Raw genomic sequence first — 26329 nt, forward strand, 5'->3', positions numbered from 1 at the left:
AGCACATATCGTGCAGCAGATGACATGGTTTACAAAGCTTACGCCCCTCCCTGTGTGTTCAGACTGAAGCAGCGTTAGTTCACATGGAGGAGGAGGAACTCAGACGCACTTCTAGTGAATGAGACCTGCACACACAGCCAGTCTCCAACACGCTTCAAGAGGAAGAGATCTCTGGAAGCAGCCTGTGCTTGGAGTATAACGGGACTTTAACGCCTTCGGTTTGCTGAATAGGATCTACAGAGGAGGATGGAAAACACGTGCGAGGTGAATGACTCGACCCCGTCTCAAATTACCTTCATGCATGCACCAAACTCATTATTACACATTCATAAAATAGTATTTTCGTAAGGGTGTTGCACGTGACATTAGTGAATGTTTCTGCTGCCTTCATGCATGCAGTTTCTGATATATAGCTACAGAAATACAAGCCTAAACCTTTTCGGTTTTTCAAAAACACTTTTAATGTAATTTTTAATTTTTAAAACTTTAAGAAGTTTTAATGTAATTGTAATTGTTAAATAATATAAAGATTATATATTATTTTAAGTCACCAAAACAAAAGTTTTAATACATAAATAATAGCATTTTAATTCACTATAAATATAAAGCAATACATATACTGTATTTGCCATATTTAGTGCACAAATGCACTTATTTAAAAGATTGTAACACACTTTAACACTTTGAAAACATACAACAGCATTAATGTAGCCAATGATTTGATATTTTATGACTATATCAACTTTCATGACAACTGATTATAAACGAGATTTAGCTTGATATTTTAAACATCTAGTTATGCATGAAAATAATATTACCTTGGTTTTGTTTGGGCTATAAAGTCATAAGCAAATGCCATTTTCAGATTCTGTGAATGACTTTGCCACTCTAATAGGATTTGTTTTATAGTACACTCAAAAAAATAATCTGTTGAACCAACTTAATTAAATTAAGGAAAGGTTTTCCACGAAATTGAATTATATTTATCCAACACAAACGAATTTGTTTGAAATGACTTGTTGTAATCTTGCTGTGTGAACTTAAATTAATTTGGTCAAGACTACTAAAATAATTGTGTCATTCCTACTAGATAGAATTTTGTCAAGTTACCCAGATTTAATTTTTGTCCTGTCTAAAATCGTCAACATTATAATTTTAGTTAGTTTGACTCTATAGTTACTTACAATGATATTAGCGATTAGCAGTCAATATAATTAGAACAACTTTTCGCATAGTAATATTAGATATGACTTAGGCAGGGATGCAAGTGAGGTTTAATGCATATGGAGTGTTTACTGAGTTCCCACAGGCTAAACACAGTCGTCACTCTTCTGCATAATGGTAACCACAAAATTCAAAAACATTACATAAAGTCCTCTAAGTTTCTAACATAACTGAACGTTAAATACTAACATCAACTAACAACATCTTTCCGTTTACTGAAAAACACATAAAATAACATTTTAATCCCTAAATTTACCCTCATAATGCAGTCCCTTGCAAAGCATGCTGGGAGCTACAGATCCACTGCCAAGTTAGTTGTCAACAAAAATAATTCATGTAGTTTTCACACAAATTAATTAAGTAAACTTCAGTTTTAAATATATTAGATTGATTGAACACAATTAAATTAAGTTGTGACAAAATATTAAACAATCGTGTTCCTTTTGCTTATTTTAATTAATTAAATTTAACAAGAGGCAAAATTTATTTTTTTGAGTGTATTGTGTTTTTACTATAATGAAACAATGTTACGACCCTTCATGGGTACCCCGTCACTTTTCTGGAAAAACAAACAAACTGCATGCTCAGTTTAAGGTAAAAACTAAAGTTCAATAACAATATCAGTCAGTTTATATTGTTAGTATAGATCTGCTCTAAATGGAAACGTGTTGAGGTGAATCTGAAGCACATGAGGGTTAAAATCCAGGCTAAATTGTGCAGCTGTAATGCGTAACGGTCAGAGAGAAGTGTCACAGGCGTTTGGCAGTCCTGTTGACCCTCTTAAGAAAAAGCCCCTTGTGAAATGACTGTTAATTTATACGGCGCTCGTGTTTCATGAGCCGGTTTGTAATGTCATATCGTGGGCTCTCCAGGGAATGTGGCAGCTCTCTTTGCGTCATTCAGACGACGGTCCGCCTGCGTCTGCGGTCAGAAAGGGGATCTGGGGGCTCTTCCCGCTTGAAAACCAAAACAACTCTACAGACCTGCCCTGCGCTCGCATGTGTTTACTCGCTCAACCATCACTATTACTATTGCTCATACATCGAGTTAGGGCTTTGTTTAGATCATTAAGTATTGCACTTCAGTGTGTAACTCGTTCTGCATTCTATAAACAAACAAACACCACTAGCAACCAACCTAGCAACACACAAAAACATTCAAAACACCCTAGCAACTACCTAGAACAGCATAGTAATCGCAGAGCAATGCAATGACCACCACCCAGGGGTGCGTTTCCCAAAAGTTCTGTCGTTATAAGCATAGTTCAACAAGTCTGTGTTTCCCGAAACCATCGTTCTAACAAACATTCGCAAACAGCATTGCAAAGTTGTGTGTTTGGAACGACAGATCTCGACCTGTGGTTAGAAGAGTTGTTTCTTGTTTGCATGACGTGTGGATTCAATAAAGCCTTATCTTGAGCAAAATAAGCAAGCTGACATTCAGTACAATCTGTATATTTTATTTGGAATATATACAAATGTAATTTCTGTCTTTTAATTTGTCAAGAGATTTAAAGCAGTGTTTCTGAAGAGTGCACATGTGCGTACGTACTCTAGTATGTAAGAACGAGCCTATGATTGAATCTCGAAATAAAGCAAAATAACTGAGAAAAATTAGAAATAGTACTCAGATGTCACGTCCATAATTTATAGCAAACATCTTCCATTAATTTGATCTCAAACAGATTCATTTAAAGTAGTTATTACTCCACCATGTTTGTAACATCATTAACCAATGTGATTGAACGACCACTTTGCGACAATTATGGTTTCGGGAAACACATTAGGTGCATTTTCAATTTGCAATTTCAATTTGCAATAATCCAAAAGGCAATGGAATCCCGTTAAGGAAACCAAAGTAGCCATGTTTCCGTTACACATTTGCACAAAACTTTTGAGATAAAAAACTATTGCAAAATGACTGCGTTTCCGTTAACCGATGTTATGCGACTAAAACTTCGGCCTCCAAAAATACTGCAGTGCTCTATTGCTTATTCTTAAAAAGGCTTTAGAACCATTTTCTTATTGTATAAAACCCTGTAAATAAATTGCCTTGCTTTTCCTACAGGTGTGGAAACGGTGAGAACAATAGAGAGTAGAGGCGGCTCAGACTTCGGCTGATGCCTCGAAACACACTGACCCTTGACCCTGCGATGCCCGCCGAGCTTGTGAAAGACACCATGACGATCCCCGGAGCTCCCGAGCGAATCCTGGCCGAGAAAACCAACAACAACGAGCCACCGGCGGCCGTCACCATTCCTCTGGTCAACGAGGTGCAGCTGACGGCAGCCACCGGGGGAGCCGAGCTCTCCTGCTACCGGTGCACCGTCCCGTTCGGCGTGGTGGTCCTGATCGCAGGGATCGTGGTGACCGCCGTGGCCTACAGCTTCAACTCTCACGGCTCCACCATATCCTACTTCGGACTGGTGCTGCTCTCGGCCGGGCTGGTGCTGCTCGCCTTGAGCGCCGTCTGCTGGAAGGTGCGAATGGAGAGAAAAAAGGAAAGAAGAAGAGAGAGTCAGACAGCCCTGATGGCCCATCAGAGGAGCATCTTCGCCTGATTTCGACACAAGCACGGACTCCAAAAACCTTCATGACGAATGAGTCAAACCATCGTTACACTCACATTTAGGGACAATGTCCAGATGTTTTGCCCCCGGTTCAGACCAACCGAGTGATCTCGGAGAAAAAAACGGATGATGGGATTTCACGAATGGGTCTCAGAATGAGCGTTCGGAGCATTTAATCGAGACAGACTTGCAGTTTCATGCGTCCAGATGTCGAGACACAGGTGCACTGCAACACAGGTGCACTGCAACAACAACAAAAAATAATTTATTTTCTTAATCTCAGTATTTTGTCTTGTTTTCCATTACAAATACCTAAGATCAAAGGTACATTTATTTGAGATACTATTAAGTCATGTTTTTTGAAAAATGTATCAAAATGAAGTGGGTTTATGCTTAAAACTAATGTCAATGAGGTCAGAAAAATAATCTAGTTTTCCATTTACTATTCTTATCTAATTGACAGATATTTGTTCTTGTTTTAAGAATAAACTCACTTAATTTTGATAAATTTGACCTTATTGCATATTGCAATTAAAATTATTGAAATCGCAAATATTGGATTTATTGCAATTATTGCAATCTTGCATATTGCATGATTGTAGTCTTGAGTTATCGTCCGCGAATGAACACATCAATATTCCTCGTTTAAATTATTCCCGTCAAAGACATTAGATAAATAAAGAGGTGATGTCTGGTTGAATTGTTCAAACTCACGGTTATATGGGCGTGACATTTAAGAAACATGCTCAAGGCTGTTAGCCAATCACAACACACTGGTCCAGCTGACCAATCAGAGCACATTGAGCTTTTCAGAAGGAGGGGCTACATAGAGACAGGAACTAAACAGGGTGTTACTGACAGACTGGGAAGAGAGGAGCCGCAACAATGGAGAATATGTGAAAAATAATGATTTTTGAACATTCAAGCATGAAAACCTTTTTCTAGTAGAGGCAAAAAGGGCATAATAGGCCCTTTTAAAGGGATTTTGATTTTCAAGTAAATGTATCTTGATTTTAAGAATGACTTGGAAAACAAGACAAATACTATGTACAGTAAGAAAGTAATTTTTTTCAGTGTGGGACAGCGGTTACGCTCGTTTTCACGACCTCACAGCTTCTAACGGGCCGCAGCGCTAGCAAACCTTTCAAGTGGTTTGTAAGCACTTTTTTTCTTTTTGTTTTTTCCTCAGTCTCTTTTGCCTGTCAGGCAGGACCGTTCGGTTATCTGGGACGCGGGCCAAGGCAAAATTAAGACCAGTAACCGCTGTGCAAACCCAGAGACGGGAAGTACCGTATTAATCCACAGCTGCTTCCTGTCCGGTCGGATTAATGGAAAGACGCACTTTGAGACATAAAGGAAAGGGAGGACAATGAGGAGATGAAGAACAATGATATTTTTTCTTCATTGAGAGCGTTTTTCTGACACCCAGCTACTTTATATGTCACTTTCATGGACGTACGGTACTTATATCACTTGTGTTATGATGTATAAACAACAATCGGCTGGAAAACCAGATGCTATTATTTTCTTTTATTGAGTTTATTTTGTTTATATTCTTGTACTTCGGACTATGACGACAGACATGCTCTGACTTGAGCGGTATGTGAAGTAACTCAAAAAGACTGATAACCGCATTTAAGATGACAGTATTATATGTATTTGAGCACTTTTGATCATTTTAACAAAATGAAAATCGTGAATCATTGATTTCAGGTGCTTATGTTTGATGGGAGAATGAAAAGAATGTATCTTAACAACAATTCAGTTTCAAATTATTTTATGATTGTAATCGTCATAAGTGTCTTTGCAAATGTTATATCTGTAAGCTGTTGACTGAACTATTTTTAATAAACTCCTGTGCAAACAGAATATGTTATCTTGTGGTATCATGTGGAGTGAGTGATTTCAAAAATAATCTGAATAATTATATTATAATTATAATTATAGTTCATTAAACTGTAAACCTCATAGTAACTGTTGCATTAAAGTTGAATGTGTCATTATATTTGTGCATTTAACAGACTGGCGAAGCATCCATTTTAAAAGTCGAATGATAAAACTAACTGTTATGACTTTGAACTCTGATCGAATGAGCTGCACTGAAGTCTGCGTCTCTTTTAGAGGCGACTGGCTTTAATCATTTCTCCAATCACTCTTGCTGTTTGTTTGAAGTCTCGGTTAATGAGCGCTTTGGGTCGGGCCGATTGTAATGAGATTTCTCGTGTGAGTAAAACTTTCAATAATGAATGGAAGGAAATGTTTCTTTCTTTTACAGTGTGTTCTCCATGACTACACTGCGCATTGTGTGCCTGGATGATCCAGACTTCACTACACATATAGTTTGTTGCTTTATTGTTGAGTAGTGAAATTGAAAGCCAGATTTGAGTAAGACTGTGTGGTTGTTTACTAAGTCAAGCATCGCTATCACAATTACTCGCATGTAGGCAAACAATTATAAAATGTGGTCAAATCCAATTAACATTTTACAATTAACACAGTTTGTTGTTTTGCAAACTGTTTGTTTTAAAATTCACCTTAGAAACACTAAAGCAACGCCCTGGCAACTACTCTGAACACCCTGGCAACCACATATCAACGCTCTCACAACCACGCAAATCATTTTATAAACAAGAACGCAACGCCCTGGCAACTACTCTGAACACCCTAGCAACTGCATAGCAATACTCGCAACTTCGCAAATCACTTTAGAAACAAGAAAGCAACACCGTGGCAACTACTCTGAGCACCCTAGAATTGCATAGCAACACTCTCTCAACCAAGCAAATCACTTTAGAAACACTAACGCAACACCCTGGCAACTACCCTGAGCACCCAAGCAACTGCATAACAACGCTCTCTCAACCCACTCAAATAACTTTAGAAACATTAAATCAACACCGTGGCAACTACCCTGAACACCCTAGCAACTGCATAGCAACTATCTCACAACCGGCGCAAATTTCTTTAGAAACAGTAAAGCAACACCCTGGCAACTACCCTGAACACCCTAGCAACCGCATAGCAACACTCTCTCATCCCACTCAAATAACTTTAGAAACATTAAAGCAGTGCCCTGGCAACTACCCTAAACAGCCTAGCAACCGCATAGCAACGCTCTCTCAACCCACTCAAACAACTTTAGAAACATTAAAAAAACACCCTGGCAACTACCCTGAACACCCTAGCCACCGTATAGCAATACTCTAACCACTCAGAACACCATAGCAACACCCTGGCAACCACCTAAAACACTTTGGCAGATATTGGCAAGCAAAATGTAAAAGAAAGGGAAATACTTGCACATGTAGTTAACTAAACATAAAAAACAGAGATTTTGTATTTTCGTCATGAACTGAAAAACGGAAATGTTCTATTTGTGTAAAAGCACAAAACAACAGTCCATTAGAGCAGTACAGCTGTAGTCCCCAGACTCGACCAGCTCTATAGGTGATAGGTTGTGGCCTTGAACTACTCGCTTCGACATGGTGTTTTAAAATAGCCAGACTTACGAGACGTATTTATAGGCAGCATTTGCATTGCTATGCGTTTCCCTGACACCAGACACTACAACTCAATGGTTTGCTTGCGTCAGAGCAGCATCCACGACACACTTCGTCAGATTCGATAGCCAGCGTCCCTCACGACCTGGTGAACACACAGCACAGAAGAGATGGGCTGACACCCGACACATGCAGTAGATCAGATGTTTGACGCCCAGGACCAGGTCATCCTCTTCTCGTCTGGAAAGACCTTTGGAGAAATAAAAATAAACGCAAATGAGACCAGTGTTATTTCATACTATTGTATTATTTATTCAAATTTTGAAGTAGCTTTTATTTGTATGTTTTCAGTTTTTATTCTAACTTAAATTTTGGTAATTTTGTTACTTTGTCATTTGTATTGGTTTTTAGTACTTCGGTGTAGATTTAATTTTAATTTTTCTGTTTTAGTTTTTCTGAATTTAGGATTTCAAGTGCTAAAGTACTCAAGTACCACTTTTAGTCATTTAAGTTTTTAATCTAACACTCAAAAATGAATTCACTACCCTTACTTAATTTAACTGAAGAACATTAATTTAATTTAGTTAATTCAATTATTTTCCAGTTTATTTGGGTCAACATAATTTAGTTGGTTTAGGTCAAATTAATTTACTCTAGTATGTAAACTTAACATTATTACATTTGTAAACACCCAACCCTTCTAGCAAACTACTTAACCACCCCAAACACCCTATCAACCACTTAACCAACCAGAATGCCGTTGCACGCACTGAACCAACTAAAAACACCCTAGCAACCCCTTAAAAACAGAGAACACAGTAGCAACCACTTAAACACCCAGAACACCCTAGCAACAACTTAACCATCACCAGAACACCCTAGCAACCACATAACCACCCAGAACATCCTAGCAACCACTTAACCTCCACCAGAACACACTGGCACCCACATAACCACCCAGAACACCATAACAACCATGAAACCACCACCCAGAACACCCTAGCAACCATGTAACCACCCCGAACACCATACCACTTAACCACCCTGAACATCCAAGTAACTGGTTAACAACCACCTAGAACACTTAACAACTGCTTAACCAACGCCCAGAACACGCTAGCAACCACTTAACCTCCCTAAAAACAATAGCAACCCCATTAACCACCCTGAACACTCTAGAAACCAGTTAACCACCACCCAGAACACCCTAGCAAACACTTAACCACCCCAAACACCATAGCAACTACTTCACCACCACCCTGAACACCCTAGCTACTGTTTAACAACCATCCAGAACACTCTAGCAACCAATTAACCACCCAGCATACTCTAGCAACCACTTAACTACACTGAAAACCTTAGCAACCGGTTAACAACCACTCAAAACACTCTAGTAACTGACAAAAACTAGCCAATACACCCTAGCAACCAGTTAACCACACAATAGCAACCACTTAACCACACTGAACACCATGGCAAATGGTTAACACCACCCATCACACCCTAGCAACTGTTTAACAACCACCCAGAACACTCTAGCAACCAATTAGTCACCCTGAACACCCTAGCAACGGGTTAACAACCACCCAGAACACTCTAGCAACCACTTAACCACAGTGAACACCTTAGCAACTGCATAACAACCACACAGAACACCCAAGCAACCACTTAACCACCCCAAACATCCTAGCAACTGGTTAACAACAACCCATAACACTCTGGCAACCACTAGCAACTGCAACTGCTTAACAATCAGGCAGAACTCTTGCAACCACTTAACCACCCCAAACATCCTAGCAACTGGTTAACAACAACCCATAACACTCTGGCAACCACTTAACCACCCAGCCAGAACGTTCTAGCAACCACTTAACCACCCTGAACACCCTAGAAACTGGTTAACAACAACAACCCAGAACACCCTAACAACCGCTTAACAACCACCCAGACCACTCTAGCACCCACTTAACCACCATGAACACTCTAGCAACTGCTTAATAAACACCCTAGCAACCACCTAACCACCCTGAACACTCTAGCAACCACTTAAACATCCTGAACACCCTAGCAACGGGTTAACAACAACCCAGAACCCCCTAGCAACTGCTTAACCACCACCCAGAACAATCTAGCAACCACTTAACCACCCAGAACCCTGTAGCAACCACTTAACCACCCTGGAAGAACAAAACAACAAGAAAATGCTCAAAACTGACAACCTTGTCTGACTGAACTATTCAAGCTGAATATTTGTGAATTAAAGAATATTACATTTGTGACGTTTCATTCCTCATGCTGTGTAGACAAACCCTCAAGACATGTAATAATAACCAAAAAGTAATAACCAAAAGGCTGAGGGAAACATGTGGTTTAACTCTAACATCTCTCTGTCTTTAAGTTTAATTTGATTAAACGGACTCATGCAACTCATAGGAGCAGCAGGGGGTTCCTGAACACAACCCAAGATCTCTGTCTGTTGAAATATCACTGCTGTGGCCCTGGGGACAGAGACATAGCTGAGGTCTCACAGTGAGGGGTGGCTCAGTGTTTGGGCCTCAGCACAACATTACTTTCTCCAGCCGTTTCTTCACCTGACTTTGAGAAATCAGAAGGTCGAACGAGCTCATCCGGTCCTGCCAGCAAACAATAAACCGCAGCAATTTACTTTGGAACAAAAAAACCCAGAGCTACATTAACCCAGGGTTAAATGCTCAGTACTATGTCAACAATTGTCATTTACTTAATTTTAGGAGCAATGTCTGAGACACAACCCAGCAAGCAAAAGCTGTCATTTAGGTTAACTTTAGACCCGGTATAGTCCGGCTATGAGTAGTCCACTTCTAGCCAAAATAACCTTGAAATTGGTTACATGTCGTTTTTGCCAAAATAATTTGCGAGATGTAGCATCTTCCATCATGTAAGCAAAGTCAACAGTGATTACAATGAGTTTGGTTTCATTTCTTTGACATGTTCGTAATTTAGATGACTAGTCTATTCTTGGGCTATGGTTTAGACGTCTATTCAATTTTCACTGACAGCCCAAATTTTGCCTTGTTTTAGCCTAAACGTCAGGGCTGTGTGTTTGAACGGCTATTAGACGTCTTTTATTGAACGGCTATTAGACGCTTGCTGGGAACTGATATAATTCTTAAGTTGATAAATGAGAAATGAAAGAGAAATCCTTTGATCAATGACCACAACCTTGCAAAGTATCCACTGTTTTCCTCCTCTGAGCTCCATCAGCTTTTATTCGTCTCTGCTTTGGGCTCTTGTCTGACCTTTGACATCATCTAAACAAGAGCAGAGTGAACTAGAGTAAATGGTTTCTGTGTTAATGCAGTGGGAAAGACCTTTAAAAGGAGTGTTTCTATTCATGAATGAAATGCACTGTGCTTCACCTCCTACAGCGGCTCCTCACTTTAAACACGAGAATGAGAAGCTATTCCTTGTGGGAATTCTTTTGCTTTGCCCATAAAAGTTGGCGAAACACTAAAAAGTTATCTGTCATCCTGCAGCATTGTGTTTCTAACAGACCGAAGCATCACTCCTGCTGTTCTGAGCTTCAATTTAACACATTGCAAGCAACAACAACAACAAAAAACAGCCTGAACTGAGGAGTTTTAGAAACCTATAGATCTGCTTAAGTGTCTTGTAGAGAGACAGTACGGCCAATTAATGCTCTGAAAACTCTGTCATGGCTGCAGGGATGAAAGATCTCAGCGTGGGATCACTGCACTTCCTGTGCCAGACAGTTCCTGGCAGTGACATGACTTTGAACCCGCATGCATTCAGGAGGAAGATTGGATAAAACACAACTGATCTCACCGATCTCAGCGATTCATCTCAGTAAAAACGATAAGTTACCGTCATCAATTTCACTTTATTCACATTGACAGGGTGACTCCCTAGTTCTCTTCCTTTCTTTGATTGTGAATAAAAGCCAAAGAACAGGAAGGAAGGAATAAGAAAATGTGAGGTTTTCATTATTGCCTTCAAAATAAACTCAAGGCCTTTGACTTTGCAACGTTTTGAACTCTGAAATGCAATTGCGGTGTTGCAACAGAGATCTTCATTTCAAAAGAAAGAGCTGGCAGACCTTTTTGTCACTGGTTGAAAGTTGAGAAATGGAGTGAAACTCAAGGGAAAGAAAATGGCCAAAGGATCTATTTAATCTCAATTGTATTGCCATGAGACTAAATGAATCCTACTTCTCAGATACTTCTCCTGGGAAAATGTCCCCAATCTCACGTGCAAAACAGATCAAAACAGATCTCAAAACAGTCTCAAACTCAGATTTGCTAAGAAACCAAAAGACAACGATCTAAATTTTACGTCAAACATTTCAAATAATCTGAACTGCTCTTTGCATAAATTGTATCCAGTATCTATCTACACTCTTTATGTTTTAGGAGGGACATCGGCAACATCATTGATACTTAATATGTAACTGGGAAGAACATAGAAGGGGGCATATTTGCGCTTAAATACAAAGAAAATTGGTACAACTGTTCAATGAAATTCACAATGTCATAATCCACAGTGAATACACAGTGATTTCACAACTTTTATTAAGAACATTTCTTTGGAAGCAAAGTTCACAAAGGAAGATTGTTTTGCTCAAATGTTGCTCTATGTAAACTAGGCTCAATATACAGTAGATGTGTTTTGTTCATAAAAAAATAAAAAAACAGCTCTATATGCCTGGTCCAACTTAGACTAGCATTCCTTTCCATGTCAGGGCCGGGTGAGGTTTCCCACGTTGAGTCAAAATAAGCCGCAGGTTCAACTCCTGGTGGTGCCTTTCCATCAAATCCTTTAAGATTCAGCTTTGCAACCCCCTGGAACCCAAAGACTTATGGTTTCCTACACACTGCCTGGCGGGTCATGGTAATAATGGCCCCCCTCTGACCCACTCGGGCATCCCAGGGAGGATGCGCAGTCCCGGACAGGATTTAATTTTAAAGGTCCTCGCACACTGAGGTCGAAATTTTCGTCCAAAATTTTCGATTGACGTTGTGTCAATCACATTAACACACTGCCTCTGAAACCCTCATCCGTCATAAAAAAATTGGGTCGGGTTTGTTTTCTGTGTTTTTGCATCCGTAGCAAGCACTTTGAGAGGTGTTTTGACAACTTAGAGCCATCGAATGACGAATACGAAAATATTTCGGACTCTTGAGTCTGGTTCTCAGGCGGCTGTGTGATGGACTGTACTCAGGTTTTGAATCATTTCAAACACAGACCTCCAGAGAAGTAAACCAGTGCATAGTTTGCTGCTGGCAGCCCAGAGAAGTGCAGTCAGCAGGCTTGAATGTAGGAATTGATGGTTGGATGAAAAACAAAGTGTGGCCTCGGGGGAAACTTCAACCCCCTCTGACCCGCTCGGGCATCCCAGGGAGGGTGCACCGTCCTGGGCACGATTCAGTGTCAGGATTTCCTTCACAGAAAATGTGTCAAGCGCAGGCTTGGCCTAAACATCCAGCCTCTCTGACCTACCCTGGCCAGTTGGAGCAGAGGCTGTCCGAGGGAACGGTTTGTTCCGGGTGGATGATGGAATCGATTGGTGCATTTTGTTTACTCTTTTTGTCACTTTTGATCAATTTAATGGATCCTTGCTGAATAAAAGCATTTATTTTCTTTTTTTTAAACTTACTGACTCCAAATTTCAGAACTAGTGAGACTTTAGAACAACATTTTTCAATATATAGGTAAATAACTTCACTCAACATACCTCAAACATGAATTTTGACTTTGTAGTTTGAAATGTAAGTTGCCAAACAACTTTCCGCACATTAAAAAATAAATACGACCTCATGTTGTGTCAATCAAGTGTTACGATCCCTGGTCTAGGTCAGGGTGTAACATAAACAACAAAACCAATTCCTTTAGTTAGCTTGAGTTTATTGCTATTTTCTTGCCCTCTGAGTTCTTTACACACTGCCTCCGAAACCCTCGTCCGTCATAAAAAAAAATCAAATGAATTTCTTTAAAAAAAACACTTACTGACTCCAAACTTCAGAACTAGTGAGCATTTAGAGCAACAGAGCAATAGTGTCGAAATACTAATGGTTTCTAATATGCTGTGTTTTTCGCCAACTGGCAAACTGTAGTGTCGAAATACTATTGGTTTCCAATACGCTGTGTTTTTCGCCAATTGGCAACCTGAGGTGTAGAAATACTATTGGTTTCCAATACGCGGTGTTTTTCGCCAACTGGCAACCTGTAGTGTCAAAATACTATTGGTTTCCAATACGCTGTGTTTTTCGCCAACTGGCAACCTGTAGTGTCGAAATACTATTGGTTTCCAATACGCTGTGTTTTTCGCCAACTGGCAAACTGTAGTGTCGAAATACTATTGGTTTCCAATACGCTGTGTTTTTCGCCAACTGGCAACCTGTGGTGTCAAAATACTATTGGTTTCCAATACGCTGTGTTTTTCGCCAACTGGCAAACTGTAGTGTCGAAATACTATTGGTTTCCAATATGCTGTGTTTTTCGCCAACTGGCAACCTGTGGTGTTGAAATGCTATTGGTTTCCAATACGCTGTGTTTTTCGCCAACTGGCAACCTGAGGTGTCAAAATACTATTGGTTTCCAATACGCTGTGTTTTTCGCCAACTGGCAAACTGTAGTGTCGAAATACTATTGGTTTCCAATATGCTGTGTTTTTCGCCAACTGGCAACCTGTGGTGTCGAAATACTATTGGTTTCCAATACGCTGTGTTTTTCGCCAATTGGCAACCTGAGGTGTCGAAATACTATTGGTTTCCAATACGCTGTGTTTTTCGCCAACTGGCAACCTGTAGCGTCAAAATACTATTGGTTTCCAATATGCTGTGTTTTTCGCCAACTGGCAACCTGTGGTGTCGAAATACTATTGGTTTCCAATACGCTGTGTTTTTCGCCAACTGGCAACCTGAGGTGTCAAAATACTATTGGTTTCCAATACGCTGTGTTTTTCGCCAACTGGCAAACTGTAGTGTCGAAATACTATTGGTTTCCAATATGCTGTGTTTTTCGCCAACTGGCAACCTGTGGTGTTGAAATACTATTGGTTTCCAATACGCTGTGTTTTTCGCCAACTGGCAACCTGAGGTGTCAAAATACTATTGGTTTCCAATACGCTGTGTTTTTCGCCAACTGGCAAACTGTAGTGTCGAAATACTATTGGTTTCCAATATGCTGTGTTTTTCGCCAACTGGCAACCTGTGGTGTCGAAATACTATTGGTTTCCAATACGCTGTGTTTTTCGCCAATTGGCAACCTGAGGTGTCGAAATACTATTGGTTTCCAATACGCTGTGTTTTTCGCCAACTGGCAACCTGTGGTGTCGAAATACTATTGGTTTCCAATACGCTGTGTTTTTCGCCAACTGGCAACCTGTAGCGTCAAAATACTATTGGTTTCCAATACGCTGTGTTTTTCGCCAACTGGCAACCTGTAGTGTCGAAATACTATTGGTTTCCAATATGCTGTGTTTTTCGCCAACTGGCAACCTGAGGTGTCGAAATACTATTGGTTTCCAATACGCTGTGTTTTTCGCCAACTGGCAAACTGTAGTGTCGAAATACTATTGGTTTCCAATACGCTGTGTTTTTCGCCAACTGGCAACCTGTGGTGTCGAAATACTATTGGTTTCCAATACGCTGTGTTTTTCGCCAACTGGCAACCTGTAGTGTCGAAATACTATTGGTTTCCAATATGCTGTGTTTTTCGCCAACTGGCAACCTGAGGTGTCGAAATACTATTGGTTTCCAATACGCTGTGTTTTTCGCCAACTGGCAACCTGTAGTGTCGAAATACTATTGGTTTCCAATACGCTGTGTTTTTCGCCAACTGGCAACCTGTGGTGTCGAAATACTATTGGGTAAATTTGCAACGTGCAATATCCCACAGACCAAAACAAAAACAGATATTCTGAAACGAAACGCATATTTCAAAGTAAAATAACTGGCTGTAGAAGTGTTTTTCAGAGAAACAGGTATGTGACCTCAGCATGTTTCCTAAATATCTGCAAACTTAAAATATTATGGTATTTTTATGCTTCAGTACAGTCAAAAACGTACATACAGCACCTTTAAGTGCCTAAACATCACATAAAAGCATGCACAATTCATTCCTAGTCAGTTTCCCTGTGTGTGTTTATGGAGACGGCTAAGTCATTGTGTGCTGGGCTGGAAGGTGGTAAAGCTTTTATGAAACAATGGCTTTTTGTTTTTGAATGATTTCCACCAATTCTACCTCCGCTTTGAGCAGCACTATCGGCAAAACAATCGTCTGAATGGAGCAGTGCGTGAGTGATGATAACCACAGACTGTTGTCCTCTGTGACACAAAACTCTGGCTCGCACTGATCGATTGGCGAGTACTCTTTTCCCCACTGTTGCTGCAATAGTCCCACCCTGCTCCTTACACACACACACACACACACACACACACACACACACACACACACACACACACACACACACACACACACACACACACACACACACACACACACACACACACACACTTCCTAATTAAACCCAGGAGTGCGGTGCTCAGGCCGGTCAGCCTTTGTTCAATTTTCCCTCATGAAGAGGTCTTGCAAATATTATGCAGAGCTGCGTCCATCGGCCTCAGACAGACGTATCCCACAATGCCCCAAACAAGGAAAGACGTCAAGCCTCCCGCTCGGGAAACCGCAGAGCAATGTTTGATAGAAATCTGTATGAGAAAACATTATCCTCAGTGAGTAATTCATTTGCTTGTGATTGTTTGAGTAAAAGTGAACATAATAAAGCTACACTACCGTTCAAACATTTTCACCAAGGATGCATTAAACTGATCAAAAAGTGACAGTAAAGGCATTTATAATGTTAGAAAAGATTTATGTATCAAGCAAATGCTTTTCTTTTGAACTTTCTATTCATCTAAGGGTCCTGGGGAAAAATGCATCACGGTTTTCACAAAAAATGTTGAAACTGTTTTCAACATTGATAATAATTAGAATTTTTTCTTGACCATCAAATCAGCATATTAGAATGATTTCTGAAGGATCATGTAATTTTTAATGACTATTTACCACACTTACTATTAAATAGTCTGTTTTTGCACTGTTTATCATTCTCAGCGTGTAAATAATCTCTGTGATTAGAGTTTTGTTACTGCCTAAGTATTCATTTGTAAACATTGTCTGTTTTATTAATGTGTACTAAAGCGCTGTATACTGTGTATTTTATGCAGTTGATGAAAGTTTTGTGAAAACAGTTAGATGAAATCTCAAAGGAAGCGGCCCAGTGTCGCTGTCGATTGGGTCGTGTTGTTTCTTGACGTGTGAGATCGGTTGACCTTTGAACAACCTCTTTAGACAATGATCTCAGAGCTGGGATTCAGGAAAACACTATGACATCAGCACTAGTATCAATGAGTCTCAGGACACACACACACACACACACACACACACACACACACACACACACACACGCACACACACGCACACACACGCTGTTCGAAATAAGAGAAAGTTAGTATAAGCTAAGAGGATAAAATATGTTTAAAGGGCAAGAACCAATATAAAAATAGATGTATATCTGTCAAAGGGGTAAATCTATGGACTAATTTGGATAAGGAATTAAAATTGTGTATTTCACTTTGTAAATTTAAGAAAATGTTTAAAAACAAGGCGTAATAAGCAAAGGCTTCAGCCTACACCTTTTTCGGTTATTATGTATAACTTTATTTGTTATGAAAAATTGTTTTATCTTATCTATCTAATCTATTTTACACACACGCACACGCACACACACACACACACACACACACCTAATCCACTCATATACAATCCAAGCTTGTCATAGTTACTCACGTTGCTGCAATGTGAATGTGTGTAGTTCACATAAGCACTTTTTACCACAAGGGCCCATTTATTAAGAAAAGGTGGTTCTAGGCAAGAAATATTATGACCCTTGAGGGAAAAATCCAGTCAACAGCAATTGTTGCTAAATGTTGATTACCACATACACACACACAAAAAAAAAATCTCAACTCATGTTTTAACTAAGAAAAATCAAAATGAAAGTATTGTGTCGACATCCACATGGTTTAAAGTCGGCATGAAATGTATCCTATTTTCTAAATGCATGTTATTGATCTCATTGTGAAGAATTTATTCATGAAGTGGCGGCTCGTCAGATTTTTCACATAAATTTTGAAGGTCAACTTAATGTTAATGAAATTACATGATGTTAGTTTGAACTGCTAGCGCTGATAATGTACCAAATACCTTAGTTATGGAGAGCAGAGATACTGGATATTTGATAGCCAACAAATTTACCAAGCTACCATTCCAACAGCAGTTACGAGTTAAAAATAAATGAAGACCCAATGCCTAGGTTGTATATACAGCAATCAGCTTCACTAAACGGATGAATGTGCTCTTTTAACACAGACATTTAAAGGGACATAAGGATGGATTTTTGCTTCAAGTGATATAGGCTAGTTGCGTAAAATTATAGGGATAGTGTTGTAGGGTCTGGACCAATCAGACACACACTAATTATTCATATTCACTATATTTAATGAATATAAAGGTCTATGAAACTCTCCCCCAAAACTAACCTCACAAATGAAGTTACTTTGTCAGCCGGGTGTCCGGTTACAGAACACTTTAAGACTGATAACAGACTTTACGACCTCAAAGGAATGTGGCCACATGCGCCACATGCTTAAGAGAGAGAGACCATCTTTAATTAAATAAACTTTGCGGTGTTACTCTGATCTATGAAGGAACATGCCTCACAGAAACTGTGATGATTTACTGTCTCGTGTACTATTAGGTATAACAACATGGTATGTTTGATTGGGGTGTATGTGGTTGAACGACCACCCAACGGTCAATATAACCTCACCTGTATCATGCTTCCTAGCAAATTAATCCTCATTTAATGACACACACTTTGATGTACATCACCTTCTCTTAGAATGCAATGTGAATTTGTTATGTCTATTTGAGCTTGAATGAACAGTCTAAGCATGCTGGGGACAAAGACCATAAATCAACTAAGAGCCGCTTCCCCTCTCGGACATGTCACCTTACTCATAGGTCCATTCAAACCTTAGGGGTTGGTTCTTTCTCAGGGTATATCAGAGGCAGGCAACAGTGACCGCCCTCTCTTAGTTTTTTCATCCAGCCGCAACACTGTTCTGGTGAGACTGGGGAGCCCCCTCCCCCTCCACGGGGGCCCCAGGGCCCAGCAGGCCTCGATTCCAACCAGATCCGGCCTCATGGAAAAGAGAGAAGACTCTCTCACAAAGAACCAAGGACAATCTCAGGAGTTTTGGAACAAAGACTCCAACCAACAACGACTCCAATCACCCATCCTTCCGACTTCCTCACTTCTCCTGGGTGCTCGGCGTGGCCTCAACAGAGTCCCAGGCCTTCACCAAACCAGTCATGCGTTCCTGGAGAAAGAGAACGCTCAACCAACTTCCACTTGACACTGCCGGAACCATCAACGACTTCAATTTTCAACAACTTCAAGAATTGTTCCCATTACAAATGCAAGTATTCAATTCAATGAAATGTGAAAATGAAATTCTGATGGTTCTTCTCATAGACCCTCTTCCGGTTTCCAATTTCATCCTATCACTAACCTATTTATGTATTCATGTGTGTATGTTGTTTAGTTTATTTATATTCATATAAATATCTATATTTAGTTAATAAAACTTGTACATAATATGTATTTGGTTCTGTTTTGTTTGCAATACAAGTCACTTAACGATCACGGTTTTTGCTACTGGCTCAAAGTACTGTACAGGCGAAGAAATAATTATTCTTCGGTGGCCATGGAAGATACCCTTTATTAGAATAAATTAATAATCAAAATAGTTCGTTGGAAGAACTGATTAATTGATTGTAATATTAATTCAGCCACATCAAGTTAATCCAATTAACTGACCCAAATATTTATAATTAATAATAACAAGATATTATTGATTATTAATATTTCCAAAAAGCTGAGTTCCTTACAGTGTCTTGTTGTATACGTGTCATTTTCTTTAAATCTTCTGTCTAAAAGTGACCAAAAAGCTATTTTAAAGCAAAAAATGTAGGCCACAACCCAGAATCAAGCTGAGGGCATTAAAAATTAACACAATTAACAGGTAAATTCATCTACTCTCTAGTCGCTTTCATAACCTCGTTGTGTTTATAATCACACTCTTGCAAATGTATAGGCTATAACTCGAACTTTCAGTGGAAATTTGTCTTAAATAAAGACAGACTTTTTTCTTAAGTTTTGCTGACGTTGAAGTCATGCAACAGTGTTGTAGTTCGTTTATAGCCTACTTTAGCTTTATACTTCTGGCGATTGAATTTAGGCTTCAAAATTCATAGAAGTTGTGTTAATTTGTGAAGATTATTATGATGAACAACAAATGCAGTAATCAGAAACATTTGATTTATCTTAGAGCTTATTTGGGCAATAATCCAAAAGCCAATGGAAAAATCCTATTGGTTTTCTGTCGAGGGAAGCAGAGTGATGCGAACTTATGACTCGGCCTACAAAAATACATCATCACTGCAGAAGAAAAGATGGTAACACTTTATTTTACAGTGTCCTTGTTACATATGTTACATGTACTTACCGTAGTAATAACAGTAAATTATGCATAATTACATGCAACTAACCCTCAACCAAATCCTAATCCTACCCTAACCCTATAGTAAGTACATGTAGTTAATTATTATTACTCAGTACTTAAATATATAATTACACTGCAACAATGACACCTTAAAATAAAGTGTAACCCAAAAGATCTGTTGAAACTTTTGTTTCATCTGAACTTTAAAGGCTGAAAATGATGTAAAGCTCATATTTTTGTTTAATATATGCACTTCAATTCTACAGTAAAAATGTCTGTTATTTAAGATACATTAATTACATCAACAGAGGCAAATTGTCATTCATCTGAAGGCAGCAAACGACTTTTGTATAGACTTTTTCTGGCTGGTTTTCATCATCAGATATTATAAACATATATACATGCACCGATATGAACGTTTTGGTAAACCCGATATGATAATTCTTAAACCCGATAAATCTAAATCCGAGTTTTTATATAACTTTTGAGAGCCTGATTACGTCCCAAGCACACATTATAATATTCTCATTATAATTTGATGTAGCTTATATGACAGACTTGCATGTTACACTGAACTGTATTTTCCTTTTTTGAAGTGATTCTAATCATATTTCAAGCAAATCAAAACCATCATGGCGAACAGTGCACAAGGTCTCAGCTGAACACGAAAATAATCCATTATTTATCGGCTTTGATATATTGGCCAAGTTTTCTTCTTAGGCCGATAGCGATAACATTTAAAATGATCGTATATCGAGCCAATACCGATATATCATGCATCCCGCACACCAAAATGTATGTTCTTCCTGATGTATGCCACACTGTAACTGCAAAATGTCCAGCAAATAACGACTTTATATTTCACTCAACACCTCACAAAAAACTATGACTTGGAATATAGCACACAGCAGTCGTATGGACTATTTGAGTTCAAAGCAGTATTTCTGAATGAATCATTTATTATATCCACTCACAATGCATCAATGTTGGGACGCACTATTAAAACCAAATCAAAGGTCATTTTATTAGGCTTTCGTGCATCTACGAAACAACGAGGGGTTTTTGTGGGCGTTTTTCCGAGGGTAACTGAAGTGAATAGTTGAGACGGTGAGTGCAGGAAGCATGAGGGTGTGTGTCGCACAGCAGCTGTGGAGGTCGGGAAGCGTTTAACGCTGATGTCATGAGAGGTACGGTCTTCACACCGCAGACTTTCCTTTTATCTCACCTCGGCCCTGCTGTGAGAAAAGCTCACAGTTCATCCGTCATCCTCCAGAGATGCATTAAAGCGCCATGACACGATGGCTGTGGTGTGTTTAGTCACAGGAACACTCATCTAACAGATCATTTTCTTCAGGTTGGTGTGCTTGAAGATGATTAGTTCATCTATTGAACATATTGAAGTTGAAAACAAAAACAAAAAAAAAACATTTAACAGCATTTTGAACGACCACAACACAATTTTGTCCCATGGACTGTGCCGCCCATGATAAATATAACAACTAATATAGGCCTACATGATTTTATTTCAACTTTTTTATCAGTAAGGATTCTCTCTAAAACGCCCATTTTCATGATAAATAACACTTATACATGATTTTTCCCAACTTTTTTTTACATTGTTGGGTATATCATTAATGATTTTCTCTATATATATATTTCAGTTATTGAATTTATTTTAACAATTATTATCAAGGTTTTTTTAGCTTGTCCCTCAATTTATTGTCCACCCTGTTAATTTGTCTACTTTTCCCTTTAAATGAAAGATGGAAAAGTTAAATAACATCATGTTATAAAACTCTTTTAAACTCCATGACTTCTCCGTTTGGGGTCTCAGAGACCTTTTATGGCAACTGTTTTATTCTAATAGTAATGTCAAATTTAAAGATGTGAGCAGGTTACTGTCGGCCACAGCGGGAGTGTGTGTTTATGAGATCGCAGGGCGTTATTATTATCTGTGAAGTGTGAACATTCCTGCCTCCTCCTCCGCCGAGGGACGAGCGTGAAAAGGGTTTTCCGTGGAGCTTTTTAAGAGAGGCCGAATTCGGGGCAAAGTGTGTGACCCACCGAAGGAAAACTGAAATACACAGATGACGCCTTTAGAAAACTGCAGATTTATTTTCCCGCAGAAAACCACTCATATAAAAATAGCTGTTTTTAGATTAAAAGGGAAAAGTCTCCAGTTGTTTCTCAGTAAAAACCCAGTAATCTTACATGTTTCTCCTCTAGAGATTCAGCAGAGATCTCAACTACATCTAGGCTCTATAGCTTTATGGCTCTAAATGGATGACAACTAGTAAATCATTTCTATTTATATTCTATTTTTTAATTGATTAGAACATATGAACAGCACAGATGGGTAATTTCTGGTATTCTGTGCTTTTAATTCTTTTAATCATCATAAAGTGTAGGAAATCAAACTCAGTTTTTAATACATTTTAATACATTTCTGTGTAGTCTTGATAGGGTGACGTAAAACACCTAAAAATATATATTCTGGTCAAGCTTGGGTAAATACATTTAACCATTTATTAAACAAAATAAATGAAGATCAAAAATGTCCATAAGGACAGGTACAAAAGCCTAAAAGGCATTTTGGTTTACTTTTAAGGTACTACAGTATTGATATACTATAGTACATTTTCATTGTCACTGAATTATAGGTATTTTTTGTGCTAATTTGAAGAAATTATTGTAATAAAAAAAAAACCTGCTTAGCACTAGCAGGGTGGACAAATGAATAACAAGTGATGGACAAAGTGGTCTAAAGAATGGATGGATGGATGATTTCCTATCGCTCACAAACAGTTACAATTTTACTTTAATTTGAACTGGATTTAGATGGGAAACAATATCTAAAACATCGCAAACAGACTTTAAATGCACTACTTCTTCAACTTTAAACATAAATTACTATTACAATCACTATGTTCACTCTCGATGTCCACTCTGTTAGCTCTCCAGATATAACAGGGTGGACATTCTGACCTAAAGTCAGCCAATGAACCGAAACAGGCTAACATAGAAGGTTTATCAAATAAAGAATTGCATAGCCTATAAAACTGTAATTTTAAAAATAGGATTTTTCTACTAACTTTTTTTCATATTTCCCTTAATAGTGTTCACCAGACACTGTTGTTCGGTGGATGAGCGGCCGGAGCGCGTTAAGGGTTTTCTGTTAGAACGGTGTCGTGTTAGCGGCCCTTATGTTAATAACTAATGATCTTTGCAACGGAAGTGAATCAATCAAAACTAACTTTAGCTGGACAATAACTTTATTCTAGAGCTGCTGTCAAACCAAAACAATCTCTGTTACTGTAATTTCCTAGTATCACTGTAAAGCTGCTTTGAAACATACTAAGGTTAATTTTAAAGATAAAATAGGTTACAATAATCGAGGATCTCACTCACTTGCGAAAGTAACTCATTTAAAGGGAAAGTAGTCAAGATAACAGGGTGGACAATAAATTGAGGGACAAGCTAAAAATAATTATAATTGAAAAAATATATATACATAAGAGAGAATTATTAATGATATACCCAACTATGTAAAAAAGTTGGGAAAAATCATGTATAAGTGTTATTTATTACGAAAATGGGCGACAGAGACCTGGGGACAAAATTTGGACGTGGTTGTTCAAAATAGCCTACTGTAAAAAGTTTTTAATAATTTCTTTAATCAATTTCAATATTCTTAGAGTTCAAATGGTGTTATTTATGGCAAAAATAGGTTTCAATTTGATACTTTTCAACATTTTAAGACAGTAAGATGATCTTAACTGGGGACACAATGGCACCGAATCCCAGGAATGACCTATATGTCTACTCAGAAAACTATAATTAGGGCTTACCTGCAAACAAAGTCTTCTGTATAAATGAAATGTTATTTGTGAACATATGGTGAGCCAACGTATTTCTTCTGTATGATGTGTAATGTGTGTATGTTGTTCTTACACATGCGCGTTTTATGTAACGGCTCAGATCGGCCTGGGCTTCGGCCGCTCATCCTTGACTAGAGGAAATGTGGAGTCCAGGGAGGAGTCGGTTCCCACACCCAGAAGAAGGGCTTTCGGCTGGTCTAACACAAACACTGCAGCCCTCAGGAAGGAAAGGGTTCCCAGACACCCCACAGACTGACCCAGCGCCAGCCGAGGAGCGATCGATGATCTGAGTCGAGTGACTCGCTCACTAACGCAGGTTTGAGTAGGCCTAACGTTAGGTTACACGCACAAAGCGAGAAGAAACACGTTTGCTTACAGTTCCGTGGAGTTGTGTCAAGTCAAATATAGCTTATAATTAATATTCAACAGGTTAAGCTTACCTGTCTCCCATTGTGTTTTATCCGAGGAACTGCTACAGTGTTTTGATTCGCGAGTCGTTCAGACCGCTTGCTAACCGATTTGGCTGATCCATTGAAATGAATAACTGATATGACACTGAACGATTCTTTTGCGATTCACGAAACCTTTCGTTCAGACCGACCGACCGACCGACCGACCGATTCACTAAAATAAATTTACTAGAAAGATCCCGTTACTTTTCGCGAAAATTTTACTTGAATGATCCCGTTACGATTCGCGAAAGGAGTCGTTTGGGCCACGCAAAGCGATCTGACCTATAATCATTAAAAATAATAGACAAAAAAATCGCAAAAGAATCGTTCATTAGAGTCGATTTTTTTTCCAGCAGGGAAATCCCAAAATTTCTTTAGCAAATCACAAAATAATCGATGAGGCGCTTTGCTATCCAATTTGACCTAATTGAAAAGAATACACTAGAATGAAAGATTCTTTTCCGATTTGCGAAACTATCTTTCAGATGGCTAGCAAATTAAAACCAAATGATTCATCTATGAAACAGAAATCACTATTAGTTAATGCACCTGTGTAATATTTTTCGGTTTTCACTCAAAAAAGTAATGCAATTGTCTATCTGAATAAGGTATTTTCTCTGCAAAGTGTAGGATATAAAGTAAAAATAAAATTCAACAGAAACATTTATTCTTGTAGAAAAATATTTTTTGGTGAATTGTCCCTGTAAGTACAGTATGAAGTCATTTCTGATAGAGACAAAACTGAGATTTGGTTATGAGCTTAATAGGCTTGGAATTCATAAAACTCATAAAAACTATTGCATTGGTATTGTAAAACACTCAATCAAATATAGGCCTACCGTTATTTCATATAACACACACTCATGTACTGGCAGGGGCGTGAAGTTCATTCTCCATATGTGTGTGAGTGTCTCTCTCTGTCATAATCAATTTAGTTTTGCTGTCCATGTCTAATGGAACCGTCTCCGCAGTTCAGGATAAATAGGCTCAGTCTCAGAGCAGTTTACACACACACACACACACACACACACACGCACGCAACATCTTCTCTACAGCCATGCCTCTCAGCGCAGGATACACACACACAGGTCATTTCAACATGAGATTCAATAGAGTTCACGCAGCATAAAGTTCATTTGGAAATCTCTGCCAGTTGTGTGTCTTTAAACTGAACAGAACTTTACAAGTAAATTAGTATACGCTTGTGTTAATTCTTCCAACAAGGCTTCCAAATGTTAGTTTCTTGGGTCTTTATTAGTGTGAAATTGGATTAAACTAAAGAATTTCTGCCTGGCAAACCCTTGATATGATTATTCTTGGTTTATCATTCCAATTACAGAATCCTCCAGCGCAAACCTCAGCGCTGCTTCCAAAGACATTGAGAAAGTCAGTCTCTGAACTCTGCTGGTTGTTCAGGGAAATAAAATGCTGTCTATGGTTCTCAAGACTCTTTGTCGATGTTCCCCACGCATTAAACTCTGGGAGAAAAAAGCGTCAAGCTACAGCATTAACCGGCTGCATTGACGTATGCATTCCATGTCAAATGTTGCAATAGCATAATTTCAATTTTGACCCCGTTTGCAGCGAGCCTTTCTGAGCACAGCCAATGATTATTATTTTTTGCATGGGAAATATCATCATATTATACATATTTTATGCAAAAATTAATAATTGTAAACTAGAACGAAAATTATTTTGGGGAATCACATATTTGAGGAATCACATTGCGATCTGATTTAATGATTCATTGAAAAGAAAATAGACTAAAAGTGAATGATTCTTTTGAGATTGACAAAGCAATCATTCAAACCGCTTTTGCAATCTGGTTTAACTGATTCATTGAAAAGAACTAACTAGAATGAACAATTCTTTTGGTAGCCTATTCACAAAACATTCATTCAGACTGCTTTGATATCTGGTTTAACTGATTCATTGAAAATAACAAAGTAGAATGAACAATTATTTTGGGATACACAAAGCAATCATTCAAAACTCTTCGCAAACCGATTTAACCAATTCATTGGAGAGAATTGACTAATGAACTAGGCCTATTTGGTTGCGATTCACAAAACAATTA

The 26329-nt window shown here is 38.6% G+C and overlaps 1 protein-coding gene and 1 long non-coding RNA gene across 2 annotated transcripts; one reads left to right on the plus strand and one right to left on the minus strand.

Moving 5' to 3' along the window:
• Positions 1–5662, plus strand: tmem100a (transmembrane protein 100a). The gene is made up of 2 exons (XM_077202300.1): positions 1–264; positions 3292–5662. The coding sequence occupies exon 2, from the start codon at positions 3344–3346 to the stop codon at positions 3782–3784; it is 441 nt and encodes a 146-aa protein (XP_077058415.1). The 5' UTR covers positions 1–264; positions 3292–3343; the 3' UTR covers positions 3785–5662.
• On the minus strand, positions 3950–24324 carry LOC143711008 (uncharacterized). Its single transcript, XR_013194724.1, has 4 exons — positions 24241–24324; positions 10495–10583; positions 7439–7543; positions 3950–4019 (listed from the first exon to the last, which is right to left on the minus strand). It is a non-coding gene; the product is annotated as an uncharacterized LOC143711008 (long non-coding RNA).
• Positions 24325–26329: the final 2005 nt, after the last annotated feature.

Source organism: Siphateles boraxobius, unplaced genomic scaffold (genome assembly GCF_051911475.1).
Source record: "Siphateles boraxobius isolate OS27281-9 unplaced genomic scaffold, OSU_SipBor_1 49, whole genome shotgun sequence".
NCBI lineage: Eukaryota > Metazoa > Chordata > Actinopteri > Cypriniformes > Leuciscidae > Siphateles > Siphateles boraxobius.

What these genes read in the sequence shown, in the direction of transcription:
- tmem100a (XM_077202300.1), top strand. Translation starts at nt 3,344, where the DNA reads ATGCCTCGAAACACACTGACCCTTGACCCTGCGATGCCCGCCGAGCTT.